Below are 14,702 nucleotides of genomic sequence, written 5' to 3'. Positions count from 1 at the left end.
CTTTCATCTCCCTGCACTATCTGTAGAATGCTTGTTTTTTATTCTGCAGATCATTGATAGTCTGTACACCCTAGGAGAAGCACCACTGGTTTAATGAATTTGTTTACCATAAAAACTTTTCCTGAAGTCGTCTTTTTTCAAACACCTTAATTGAACTCTTTAAGGTTGTTGAATAGAAAAATGCAACATATACTTCCTTTTTTATATAAATTGTATTCAGCTGTGTCTGGAATGAAGTTATCATATTTGTGGTTTGGAGAATGTTTTTATTAGTAACTCACAGTGCTAAGTGGAAAGAAGTGTGTAATGTACAGCTGTAATATAGTATTCTTCCTACCTAAGTCATATTTAGTTTTTTCTTATTGAAGTCAATTTAGTGCATGAGAATGGTGCTGAATTGTACCCAAAGGTGTTTTACTCTGTTGATGGGATGAGTATTGCATAGGAATAGCAGCATAAGTCTCACTACACAGTGTTGTTAAATCAAAGGTGCCTCAACTCTGAACTGGTGGAACAAGCTTTAGAGGTGGACAGTTATGTAATATTTCCATAGAAGATGTTTCTTCTTAACCCCAACAGTTTAGTGGTTGGCTTTTCTGGTTCTCCTAGCTCTCTGATTGCTGCTTCAGAGTCTTGTTTGGTGGTCTGTCATCTTCCTTTCTCCTTCCGATGGGCTACCCCCAGGCCTCCATCCTTGGTTCCCTCCTTCTGCACCCTCTCTAGGTACTGTTGTCTGCAGGCATGACTTTTTGACTGCCACATTTATGCTGATGGCTCGGATACACCTCTCTATCTCATCCATTCAATCCAAGTTCTTGGTTTGTCTTTCTAATTTTGCGCTGCTTGAAATGTCATTTCCTGAGTGAGGAAAAAAAAATTGAGGTTCTGATTACTAGTGGTAGAGATCACATGGTATTTTTTGCAGGAGGAAGTAGCAGCATTAACCCTGGTATACTGGTCAAACTCCAACTTCGATAACTGCAGGTGAAATTTAGATGGGTAGAAAGTGTTGTTGTTTGACTACTAGATTGGGGAGTGAGTAATCATGGGACAGGGCACAAGCTGAGATAGAAGAGAATAGGTCCCTTAAATAAAATGGAGATTGTATGAAGAATCTGTGCGGTGGAAACGCAAACAACTGGACACACAATGTCTTCCAATCTAATTTACTGCTGCAAGATGAAAATGTTTACACTGAGACTTTTCATGCAATATGTACATTAGTAGAATGTCCTTTGGCACATAATCAATTCCAGTTTGCATGCTACCACAACCTGGAGGGTAGAAGAGGGAGGAGGCAGCTTAGAGATGCTTTCTCAGGTGCTCTACAGAACTTTCCTGTCTGGTTACCCATCTCATCCAGGCTGGCACATGTACAGAATTTTTCATGGCCTTTTTGATCTGTGTTTGTTTTGTTCTGCTGTAACTTTCTTTGTAGCACAGTGAAATTGTCTCCTTGGTACTACTGGGAACCACAATGAGTTTGTTGACTTGCTTAAAGGTGACCTGCAAAAAGGAGAAAGAGGGTCTGTGCCTCTTTTTTGCTTCTTTATGATATATAGAGAAGATCTGAAAAGATTCTGCCATCCTCCCCATCACAAATACTTTGTATTTATCTTTGATATATCAGGAACATTAAGTCTGCTATTCTCAGGTTTTACAGGAAACTTTGTTTGGGAATAGTCTCAGATGAGTATTGCAAGACTTCTCAGCCTTTAATTGTGTGCTGAATCTTTAACAAAGCTATATTGGAATAAAAATCACTTCTTTCTCAAGTAATTAGATTTAATAACATGACATCTGCCATCCTATCAGTTCTCCACCTTTCCATAGACCATCAGGAAAACAGGGTAGAGCAGACTTCAATTTGTAATGTAAAATATATATATATAAAAAAAACAGAACACAAAATTTGGGAGGGGGAGCGTGTTTTAGGAGGACTATCATTCAGGATGCTTTTAGACATAAGTTTAATTTAAAAAAAAAGAAAAGGTGGTGGGCACCCTTTTTTTTCTTTGCACATGGCCTTTATTCCAGTTCTGTAGAGCACCTGAGAAAGCATCTCTAAGCTGCCTCCTCCCTCTTCTACCCTCCAGGTTGTGGTAGCATGCAAACTGGAATTGATTATGTGCCAAAGGACATTCTACTAATGTACATATTGCATGAAAAGTCTCAGTGTAAACATTTTCATCTTGCAGCAGTAAATTAGATTGGAAGACATTGTGTATCCAGTTGTTTGTGTTTCCACCGCACAGATTCTTCATACAATCTCCATTTTATTTAAGGGACCTATTCTCTTCTATCTCAGCTTGTGCCCTGTCCCACAATTACTTACAAGCTACGGCTCTAGTACTATGGTCCAGTTTCATATTTTACAGTTTAATAGTCTCTTATCCCTCTTGGGGGGTCTGTTGAGATCTGCACAGTTGCCAGTAATCAGTGGAATTAAGACTTTTTTGATTGGCATTGTGAAGAATAGACCACTAAGCATAATGAATAATTAACAATTGGTATGGTAGATCCTGCTGTGCTCTGCCTAAATTGTACACATGGAAAGAAAACAAGGAGCTTGGGGGATAAATTTCTTCAATTATTTTTAAGAAACTGACTTAATTTTCTCTGTTCTTCTTTGTAGATAAAATGTTTGGAGGTTGGTTGGCTGCTTTCTTCAGAAGAATATTTACTACAGCTCTGCTTTTGCCATAATACCAGAATTCTGTGGTCCACGCTTCAGTGCTAAACACCAGGAGAGAGTCATATTTTAGTCATACTGTCTAGATGGAACAGGCATCATCTTGAAAGCCCATCGTATTTCACAGCTGCTTATTTGATTTTTCTGGGATCAAAGGTGCTCAATGTATCAGGGCCCCCCCAATGAATCAAACAGCCAATTCTTGCCAACAGCTGGTTGAAAACAGTGCCGTGCATGTAGCGGGGATGGCGCAAGAGGAAAGCCGTCGTGGTCAAGTGCCACCCACATTTTATCATGCTGCCAGTCAGGAACTTGATCTGTCCACCAAAGTGTACAAAAGAGAGTCAGGAAGCCCTTACTCTGTGTTGGTGGACAGCAAAATGAGTAAACCACATCTCCATGAAAGAGAGGAGCAGCCATATTTCAGGGAGAACAGATCGGTGGGAGAGGTCCGGGCTGTGAAAGAAGATAGAGAGAACTCTGACAACTCTGAGGAGGAAGAGGAGGAGGAAGATGAAGTGACTTACAAAAGGGAGCAGATTATAGTGGAGGTAAACCTTAACAACCAAACATTAAATGTATCAAAAGGGGAGAAGGGTGTCCCCTCCCAGTCCAAAGAGACTGCTGTTCTTAAGACCAGCAGTGAGGAAGAGGAGGGTGACAGTGGGGAAGAGGCCACTGAAGACAGTAATGATGATGAGGAGAATGAGAGGCAGAAGAAAAAAGAGAAAAGAGTGGAAAAAGTTAGTGTTACCCAAAGGAGAACCAGGAGAGCTGCATCTGCTGCAGCAGCCACAACTTCCCCTTCACCCAGAACTACAAGGGGCCGTAGAAAGAGTGTGGAGCCCCCCAAGCGTAAGAAGAAAGCTGCAAAGGAGCCCAAGGCACCTGTGCAGAAATCAAAGTGTGAAGAAAAGGAGACTTTGACCTGTGAGAAGTGCCCCAGGGTGTTTAACACACGCTGGTACCTGGAGAAGCACATGAACGTCACTCACAGGCGTATGCAGATCTGCGACAAGTGTGGGAAGAAATTTGTTCTAGAAAGTGAGCTGTCCCTTCACCAGCAAACAGACTGTGAAAAAAACATTCAGGTAGGTTAGTTCACCTGCTTGCCAGATTTCCACACCTTTCTGTTGTGCCCTGGATACAGCTAGTGGACACCTCAGAGAGGGAATTTTTTTTGTGGAGACAAAGTCCTGACCGAGATCTACCTCTACCTGTCAGCACTTCTTGGTGTCTGTCAAAGGAAATAACTTGTAGGACCAGGGGGTGCCCCGTGTGCTGTTTTAGCACCGTTCTTGCTAGGATTAATCTACACTGTGGGAAGATGCCAGACTACTTTTTAACAAATGCCAGATACAAGAATAATGGGTTGAAAACGTGTCTGCAGTGCACCACTTTGTACAAAATAGGACCTGATTTTTCAGAGGTGCTGACCCACCTGCAGCTTCCGGTAGCTTTAGTCAAAGTTTTGAATGTTCGGCACCCTTGAAAATCAGGCACATAATTTATAAAGGTAAGAATTTCAGGGGAGAACAAAATGGTGACAAGTGTCAGGGAATCAGCAATGTGTAGAATGTTGGCTGAGACACAAGTGACCTAGAAAAATTGTAACACCTTCAAGATGTGAAAAGTGTTAATATGTCATCTTTGCTTTCTGGGTCACATTAAGATGATTAATATGTCAAGAGAATTTGATTTACAATGGTGTTTATATACACGTACATAGGTGTGTGGAAATCCTTCTAATAATGCAAAAGATGTTCATAAACCTGCCCATTTCTGCAGTGCTGCAAAATCTGAATAAATAATAGATTAGCCTTTTGAATTTGCTGTTAGTAGGGATATTTCTGTTGGTCTGCATCTCACCAGGAGGTTTGCCACTTTTAGTTATACACACAACAGTGGAAATCTTTGCCATGAAAGAATCATTTTAAATAATTTAAATTATGGAATACAATTTCTGAGCTTTTGACTTATCTGTGACTTCCTCTCTGCTCATAGGCCCATGTTATCTCATAACCATGGGCGTTATTGTTTTATCTGGTGATTTAGTCTTGCTTTGTTAAAGAAAACTTAACACAGTGCTGCATCCTAGTGGTGAAATAGGCCCACTGCCCCAGGGTAAAGCTGCTTGAATTCAATTTTAATGTAGTTGTAACATTAAAAGGCAGAAGGGCAGTAAATTATTCCCATCCAATGAGTATCACCAAAAGAGGGCACTTTTTTTAAAAGAATACTTACATTTGGCTGAAATGTGACATAAGAGCGGCCATACTGGGTCAGACCAAAGGTCCATCTAGCCCAGTATCCTGTCTTCCAACAGTGGCCAATGCCAGGTGCCCCTTAGGGAATGAACAGGTAATTATCAAGTGATCCATCCCCTGTTGCTCATACCCAGCTTCTGGCAAACAAAGGCTAGGGACACCATCCCTGCCTATCCTGGCTAATAGTCATTGATGGACCTATCCTCCATTTTATCTAGTTCTTTTTTGAACCCTGTTATTTATTATTACCTAGCTCTTACTGAGCACTTCAGTAGATCTCCAAGCACTTTACAAAAAAGATCAGCATCATTATCTCCATTTTACATATGAGGAAACTGAGGCAGAGAGCGGTGAAGTGACTTGACCAAGATCACTTAGCAGGCCAGTGTCAGTCAGAAATAAAACCCAGGTTTCCTGGAAACCCAATCCAGTGTTCTATCCATTAGGCCACACTAGGCTTTAAAAATTGAGGTAACAATGGGTTAGGCTTTGGACCACACAAATTCCAGAATGGTTTTCACGCCCAAGTTTAGACCGTATCTACACTTAGGAGTAGCCCTGGCTCAGCCACTGGTGGCTAGCATGTGGTGTAGCTACACTGCTGACTCTTAAATATAGGCAAGGCACGTTTGGATTTGCCCCAGTACAAACCCACCTGTATGTCCTTGTCTACAAGTAAGGGTCCGGACTACACTGATTGGGGGCCATTCCTGGCTGAGTCGGAACCATTTCCAAGAGCAGACCAAGCTTGAGAATGGATACAAAGTAGATCCTGGAGCTAGAATTGCAGTAAAACAATTGGGCATGACCTGTTAATGGCGAGTCAATGTACATAACAAAATATCTAGGAGACAGCCATGTAATGAAGTGGCCTAGTATAAAGCCATTTTATACCTGGGCATTTTGGTGTTAAAAAGAAATAATAAAAAAAAAATCCAGCAGTTACATTTGGTGTTAACATCAGTTGAAGACCTAGTGTAGGCAAGACAGCAGCAGCTTCTGGTATTTTTACCACTGTCAAATAAACCTGTTTCTCAACAAGTTTAACTGCCATGGTAATAAAAGCTTTGTAACCCACTGGAGCCTTACTTACACTAAAGCTTTTATGATGCTAACACCAGGTGCAGTTGAACCGGTGACAGCACCAGTAGGATTTTTTCTAAAATTCCTCCAAGCAGACAATAGTCTAGGAGAAGTTAGACCTATTGGTTTACCTGTAATAGATCAGAAAGAAAAAAGACCATAAATATATCTGCATAAAATTAATTTAAGGCATCTGTAGCGTCAATTAGTGCTTATTAAGACTATGGATGCACTATAATTTCCCCTTATGTCATCTAAGTAGCAATGTAAATATCATTGCCATTGATTGTGTGTGTGCGCGTGTACAAATTATAAACCTTCTGCTGCATCCTCGTGCCTATCAATGAATTGAAAAAATCCTTGCACTTCTTAAATGAAACCTTTCTAAAGCTTGTAGTGTAGCAGAGGCCGCTTAAGTATACATTTAAAGGATGGTATTGTCATTTAGGCGACTCAGCTCACAGCAAATAATCTTTTAGAACTGTCAGTGGGATTTTATAAGTAGCTAATGTATGGTATGTAAGGGACTTCTGGGGACATTGAACAGAAGTATTTGTCAGGACACTTACCACGCTTGAAAGGCATCACTGGTACAATAAATTAGTCTTTTGACCATTGTTAGTATATTGAGTAAAAATGGAATAAAAGCTTAAGTCACATATTCAAATGACTGACGCACTTAGGAGCCTAAATCTCATTGAAAGTCCACTCCTAAGTGTCTGAGTCACTTATGAAATGAGAATTAAGCTCCTATATTTTTAAGTGCTCATGAAAATTTTATCCTATACCTATTTCAAATTCAGCAAAATTTTATCTTTGCCTCTATATAATAATACATTCATCATAATATAATATGTAAACTATAGGACCAGGGGCTAGTAGGTGCTATTATGCAGCCACATAAATGGCTGCATCTTGTGCTCCAGAATCTAAGCGTTCATTTAAAACTCTCGCCCTTATTGGTTACACAGAGAACTTTTTAAATGTGAGCCAAACGTAAGGCCTTGTCTCTGTTGGTTTTTAGCCACTGGTATAGTTATAGCAGTGCCAAATTCCTAACGTAGACATGACTTATGCTAGTGCAAGGCATTTTGCAGTACTGTACCCTAGTCCAGGGTAAGTCAGCCCACTTATAAGACCTGCTTTATTCCAGTGCAGAATATCTGTGTTGGGAGTTTGCGATGGTTTTGCTATATTGGTGTAGCTACACTAATGCAAAAGTCTCTCATGTAGGCAATCCCTTAGGCACTTCTGCCTCTGCCCAAAGGGGAGAGGGAAAGAGGAGAATGTATTCCCTCTCCAGTATCAAATGCTTCAGAATCCAAAAACTGTCTCCCAAAACTTCATGGGTGCCTGACTATCTTCTTCAGATTCTCCTTGTAAGCATCTATTATGCAGTTATACCTTGTCAGTTCTAAAACTTGCAGCATGTTAAAAATGAAAATTTGGGAGCAGCTTTTTAAAAAATGAATTTGATTGGAAAGGCAGTGAAGAGGTGGGGGCAGAGTTGCGTAATATAGTTCTAATATGCCAAGTAAGACATGGAGCCTTGTCTAGAACAAATCCCATGTGGCTTGATTACATAAGTGCCAGTTGGACTGATGATAATGGCTCTTCTGTCGTGTATAAACCTAAATATAGCTCTATATGATGGATTGTAGCCATTCCAAAAGAGCCTTTGTGTTCTGTTGGATAAGTACCTTTTCAAAATTAGTGCCTTTACAAAGGCTTTTATTGTTCTGTTAGGCTGTATCCAGACATTAAATCGGTGTATCCAGATTACTTGCTGTTGATTGCTCATGGAAATGCTAGATTTCCAATTCCCAATGGCTGACTTTGTGTTAAATCAAATGATCACTTTTTAGCACTGCTTTACTCTCCAGGGTTTTTCCACTATTGACTGCAGTTTGTTCCTGACATCTCCGAGTAGGTCCTTTGAAAGGTGAAGGATCTTCCTGGTGGCAGTGTGGTATGCAAACTCCCAGGCCAGCAAAGGTTGGGTGCACTGTGAAGGCAGTATGACTTTCCCGTGATGGAGGAGGAACACCTCATGTTGACAGGAGTGGCACTGACTGTCTCCTTAGAAAACTGCATCCGGCTCACTTTGACGGGAGCGGGATGAATGACAGCCAGAAAAGATTTAAAATTTCTAGAGAACTCCTTCCCTTTCCTTTCAAAGATAAAAAAAATGTTTGATATCTTCATATATTGCTCCATTAAGTTTCACAACTGTTATTCTGAAATGTATAAAATTGTACAAAGATTTTTAAAAATTGTTTATCATTAATATTCTTTTGAAAATGGGGGTGTATGTGAGATGCTTGTCCTTGATCCTGTCGGGAGATTTCATGGTAATGCTGGGGTTGGGGTTTGAATTGAGAAGTCATGTGCTGCTATATAAAATGGTCTTGAAGGCCAGGCACAGTGTCATTGTACAAGCCAGGGTTACAACTCAGGACTATCTGGCATCCAGCTGTCTGGATTAGGTAATTAGTGAAAATGACTTTAGTGTGTCTTTACTCCTTACTTATCCACCTCATAAAACCACCAAACAGTTGACAGTCCCTGCTCAATAAAGGATCAAGATTAGAATAGCGGTGTCCAGAAGTGCAACAGGTCAGTGACTAGTGCCTTCTGACCTTACAATCTGCAGGGCCCTAGAGTTCCAGAAACAGACGTTTGGCCATGTATTGCTGTCTCCTTTGGGCTTGTTGCTGGAGTTTGAGCTCTGGCATTAAGATGTTTCTTCCTATGTAGTCCTGCTGCCAAGAAAAGTAAAGAGACATTCCAAGAGTTATGCAAAGCTTGCAAGTTTTCTTGCTTTTTGGCACTAAACAAGGACACTGATATGGACATTCTAAACCTCTCCTCCCAATACTAGAATCCGACTGGACAGTCCAACCTAACTTGAGCTGACACTATAGATACCACTGGGTTTTGGAAACAGGATACTGTAGTGTAGTTGCTGCACTGCTCTTGAGATGTCAGCAGATGGCACCAAACTGCAAGTGTGTTAACCTCTGTTCCCTCATTCCACTATTCTTTGGTCTGTACTCTTTGTAAGTGTATCTACATTTTCCAGATTCTTAAAAACAGTGAATTTGGGCTGAAGTCCATGTTGGGATTCTGACTACCTTCCTTGTTTTGGGAACATTCTTCCTTGAGCAAGTTGGTATGTACCTTATCTCTGCTGACTTGTGGCTTTGAAACTCTTTGTGAATTAAGCTTGCTTGTTTGTCCCATTCATTCAGTGTGTTTCCTGTAAGAAATCGTTCAAGAAGCTCTGGTCTCTCCATGAACACATCAAGATTGTTCATGGATATGCAGAAAAAAAGTTCTCCTGTGAGATCTGCGAAAAGAAGTTCTACACAATGGCCCATGTGCGGAAGCACATGGTTGGTGAGTTCTTGCTGCTTATGTTTGCTGATCCTGATATCTTGTTGTCTTCCTGGTCCTTAACTGTTTTTAATATCTAATCTCTAACGCAAGTAACCTAACTTCCTTAGCTTAATCTGTTGTTAGAGGGAAACTAAGAATGTACATTCGTAGTACCGGGAACACCAGATAGTATTCACCTGTACAGTACCAGTCTTTCTCTCAGGACTCCAGAATGAGAGATTTTGAGTGAAGTAATGTGTTTGTGTTGCATTTTTAGTAACCTTTTTTCATAATGTAATATATATGTTGCAGCACATACAAAGGATATGCCATTTACATGTGAAACCTGTGGAAAATCGTTCAAACGCAGTATGTCGCTCAAAGTGCATTCCCTACAGCATTCTGGAGAGAAACCTTTCAGATGTGAGGTGAGGCAGCCACTTTATTGAAGTATTGACATAGTATGAGGCATATGCATCTAGTACCCACCAATGTGAAGCTACAAATGTGAAAATGTCTTATCTATGCAATGAGGTGCAGTTGTATTAAGGCATGGGAAAAAATGTACTCTCTGGGGAGAGCAGAGCATAAGTGCAGGTTGGAGTAATGCAAAACTGTCAAGAATCTGGTTTGCTTCAGTGCTGCAGTGGAAGTAGCCAATTACTGTATGTCTTTTTCCTTTGCTGGGAATACTTAGGGGGCAGAAAAGGGGTATTGGTTTTGGGGGCGAGAGGGTAAAGAGGGTAAGAAGCTCTCCCTTTCTTTCCAAAACCAGGAATGAAGGAGGGTAGGAAGAAACCTTTAGACCAATTATCCAGATCTCTCTTCTTAGCATCTTCAGGAAAAATGGAGGAAAACAAAGTTTGCCATCATTTTCATCAGTGTTGGGGAGGATGAAGAAACAAAGCATCCCTTTCTGTCCTAGCTCGAGGGGAGGGGAGTGTAATTCTAAATTTACCAGGCACCTACATGCCAAACTACAATAGGACTCAACAGAATCCAGAGACAGTGTTGTTGGAAGAGCCCATTGTTTTCCCTCTTCAGCAGTGCAAGGAATATACTGGGCTTTCTAATGAGACAACCTGTTAGTGAGTGAAATGGGGAGTCATTTTTCATATTACTTGTGGCCATTAGGTATCCAAGGAGCAGTTTCAAAGCCCTGATTTTTCATAAATCTCTTTAAGGCTGTACCTCCTGGGTACACAAGATAATGTTCCTAATAATGGATCTCCCCCCCCGACCCCCCAAAAAAGTGTGGGTATCAATAGTGTGTGTGTGTGTGTGTGTGTTTCATATATGCATTTTTAACTGGATGGCCTAATCCTCTCTAGACTGTATGTTTTCTTGGTGCATGAGGGGTCTACTTGTGTACTGCTTTGGGGTGGTCTTCTGGATTTCTATATATGCTTCTTTACTGGAGATGACTGAAAGTCAAGGTCTGTGTCTGTTGCAGAACTGTGATGAAAGGTTTCAGTACAAGTACCAGCTGCGTTCCCACATGAGCATCCACATTGGGCACAAACAGTTCATGTGCCAGTGGTGTGGCAAAGACTTCAACATGAAACAGTACTTCGATGAGCACATGAAAACACACACTGGTAAGAACATACCTAAGAAAAGTGCACACACCTCCAGGGCATAAACATGCCAACTCTTCCATGTGCATCAGTCCCACCAAACTTATGCCTAAAGTCAGATTCAACCCAGATCCAGCCGGTAACTTAGTGACACCTAACCTCCTCTCCCACTGCCCTGTATACTGTATTTCAACTGCAAAAATGAGTGGTTGTGCATGTTTCTCTTCATGTTACTGTGGTTTGAAGAAGCCCATTACCCAGCCTTTTTAGAATTCTCCTCATGCATCAGACCTTGACGGTGGGAGAGGAGCTCACGAAGATTGAGGGTTTTTTTGGGAAAGCAGTTCGGTTGTGTTTTTATTTTGGCCATAAGTAGGGAAGAGTGCAGTTTGTGGAATATACAACTCATTGACCACTTATAGCTGAAGTAAATTATGTTAGCAGAAGCTTTCAGCCTAACTGGCTGCTGTGTTTTATCTTATAGGAGAGAAGCCTTTTATCTGTGAAATCTGTGGCAAAAGCTTCACCAGCCGCCCAAACATGAAGAGACACCGCAGAACTCACACAGGGGAGAAGCCTTACCCATGTGATGTGTGTGGCCAGCGATTTCGCTTCTCCAACATGCTCAAGGCGCACAAGGAGAAGTGCTTCCGGGTCACAAGCCCCGTTAATGTGCCACCTGCTGTTCAGATCCCACTTACCACAACTTCTCCTGCTACTGCAGTCCTTTCTGTAGCAAACACACCCACCACCCCAACTCCACCCATCAACCTGAACCCAGTGAACACTCTCCCTCCACGTCCCATCCCCCATCCATATTCACACCTTCATCTCCATCCTCACCCTCACCCACACCATCCACACCATCTCCCAGTCCCCCCAGTCCCTCATTTACCCCCACCTCCAGCCCTTTTTAAGAGTGAGCCTTTAAATCATAGAGGCCAGAGTGAGGACAACTTTCTGCGACACCTGGCAGAAAAAAACATTTCAGCACAACACCACTAACACCTTTGCCTCCTGCCAGCTGTTTTTCCTGTTTTATGCACATGGAAACGTGCCCTCCTGGAAATTGCAGAGGGAGAGCTAGTGAAGATCTTTCAGATCTCTTTGTTCCCACTTGGAAGATCCTGGTACTCTCATGAATCAGTTAACGAACAAGAAAATTCCATTGGATCAGCAGTGATCATTTGAACCAGGGGAACCAAAGGGACTGAAACCCAATTTGCTTGCGTTCTACTGGTGACTTTTATAAATTTCAAATACTGAGACTTGTGGAATTTTATAATTTCATATCAGCTGATGAGGTATGCTTGCTTTTATATCCTGGACTTCTCCTCAAAGAGGGGATAGGCCTGGTTTCCTTTGTACTAATCGGAAAGGCTGTGAGATTAATACAGAGCATTAATTGTATCACTGTGTATCGTAATGAATTCTTTTCAGCTTTTGGTGCTGGCTACGGAGTGAGCCAGCCACGTATCACAGTATATCAAGCATTATAGAGAAAGACAAAAAAATTTGTTTGTGTAGCTCTCCTAACGCACTCTTTATTTTACTACAGAAATTATTTTAGAGTTTTTTGTATAGACCTATTTAGTAGTCTGTTTCTAAAATGAAATGTATTTCAATAAGCGGTGTAATTTTTTCAGTGTAGCTGGACCTATGTTGTATAATAGATAAAATTTTATAATCATCAAAATGTGATTCTAAAAAGATGCAAATAGCTTCTATAGTTAAAGTTATTCTTACATCCATACAACTTAAACGGTGCTTCAGAGAAGAGAGGGACCCAAGAGGTCTCTGGCAAGGCTGCCTGAGAAGTGGTGTTGATTTCAGAACTTTTATGTAATTTATTTAGTAGTTTTTAAACCTTACCTTTCCCCTTCCACAGTGTCTCTTAGGCTTATTGAACAAAGACATTGAGATACCACGCTCCTGCTCTACAGGTTTCACTTAGTTCAGTTGGATGGAAGTGTGGAATGGGTTGGGTTAGAAAGGGACACATCTGTTGGGTGAAGAAACTCAGCAGCTCATGAGTTATGAAGTCACAGGTGAGTGAGATATCTGACTTAGGAGACGGGAAATAAACTATCTCAAGTCAGCCAAGCATATCTTCTTTTATATAGGAAGGCCTGGTTTTAATGTTTGTTTATGGTATGATTTTAATTTTGGGATCATATCAAATGCTGCTCGTTCAGATTGCTTTTTTAAAATTCCTGGACTTAGGAGAGGAGAATTAAGTTAGTTTCACAAATGTGGTGTTTGGTTGATTGTAAGAATGAGAAGAGGAGAAATTTGAATGGGAAAATGGTGTTTAAGTAGACACATTGCTGAGAAAATGCAGTATGTATCCACAGTATGGAGCTCTGTCCCATAACCATGACACATTCAGACAATATGGGATGATATTGAGGGGTTCATAGTCCAATTTTTTGGGCAAATCTAAGTTTGACAGTTATAGGTTAGAAACCTTTGAATTTAGACAAGTCACTGTTTCATAATCTTGTGAGGCACTGAGTGAGTGGCAAATGACAAGTTTGGTGCAGAGGTGGTGGGCTGGAAGGCCAAATGTATCTGTTTTAATCAGTGAGTGGTTATTTTTTCAGGTTTGTGTTTTTGTTTAAATGACATTGAATATAGCAGCATTATGCAATTTAGGTAATTGTCGCCACCCTCAATGAAGAGTCAGAGGCCCAGAGCCATTGTACTGTAAGTTTCAAAAATGTTTCCTACTATTTTGTGCTGCTTTGTCAATTGAATCCCACCCAAACTCCATCTCCAAAGATCCCAGTAGACAGATTAACTAAAATGGCAATGAACTGGGCTTTTGTGGCTGATAGATATCTTCAAAGTAGCAGAAATGGTGGGAATTCTTCCTAGCATTATTTCTTCAAGTTTAATGCTGTTAATCACTATTTTTATTTTTATTTTTTAAACACCACATTCTGTCTTTTGGGAATTAGCTCCTTAGTTGATATTTTACAAAGTTTCTGCCATCTAATCATCAGTGCTTTCTTTTTTCATAGGAAATTTTAGGAACAGGAATTAGGCCCTTTTGGCCCAACATACTCATTTTTGACCGAACTGAAAATACCCTCCCCTCCCCCCATTTCTGAAGAATAAAAGAATGTGGGTTTTTTTAAATGTTTCTCTATAATATTTATATACACCCTTTATCTCATAGGTGATAAAGCCAGTTATGAAGGTGAATTTACACTCATGATTATGACTGTTGTATTTACTGTGGCTGGTCCGCCCAGGAAAGTTCTATGCATTCCATGTCACATTTACAACCTACGTTTCTGTTGTGCCACGATTTTATGGTCAGGCCTGTTATTAAATGATTTTTAAATGCTAAAACAAAATCTTGGTAAATGAATTGTAATCCAGTTTTGCAAAATGATTTTCTTCTCAATAAATTTACAGTATTAGGCTGCTATTCAAAATTCTAGAATCTGAGACAGTTTTTCTCTTCTATGGTACACAGTACTTGTACATGTTGGATTTCAGCTGATTTTGCCTCTGAGATATAGAAACTTCTACCATTCTGCGGAAGAAAGTAAAATTGGGCTAGGAAAAATTAACTTAATAGTCGTATGTTTAATAGAATGTCATGGTACAAAATTATTGGAGACAAATTCTCTGTAATCATTTGGGGAAAACTTAAAATGGACTCTGACATGCTTGTCTAAAAGTGCTACAATATTG

At 40.5% G+C, this 14,702-nt stretch overlaps 1 protein-coding gene across 1 annotated transcript in view; it reads left to right on the top strand.

The window, feature by feature from the left end:
• ZNF652 (zinc finger protein 652) overlaps window positions 1–14,440 on the top strand; it is a 37,268-nt gene extending 22,828 nt beyond the window's left edge. Inside the window, exons 2-6 of the mRNA XM_065577549.1 lie at window positions 2,636–3,783; window positions 9,294–9,441; window positions 9,733–9,848; window positions 10,874–11,018; window positions 11,482–14,440. Coding sequence (XP_065433621.1) covers window positions 2,875–3,783; window positions 9,294–9,441; window positions 9,733–9,848; window positions 10,874–11,018; window positions 11,482–12,002 — 1,839 coding nt within the window. The 5' untranslated portion in view covers window positions 2,636–2,874 and the 3' untranslated portion in view covers window positions 12,003–14,440. The remainder of the gene's footprint in view (window positions 1–2,635; window positions 3,784–9,293; window positions 9,442–9,732; window positions 9,849–10,873; window positions 11,019–11,481) is intronic.
• Window positions 14,441–14,702: the final 262 nt, after the last annotated feature.

This window comes from Chrysemys picta, chromosome 24 (assembly GCF_011386835.1).
Source record: "Chrysemys picta bellii isolate R12L10 chromosome 24, ASM1138683v2, whole genome shotgun sequence".
NCBI lineage: Eukaryota > Metazoa > Chordata > Testudines > Emydidae > Chrysemys > Chrysemys picta.
The sequence above is the reverse complement of the archived record's forward strand: the minus strand, read 5'-3'. Positions and strand labels throughout refer to the sequence as shown.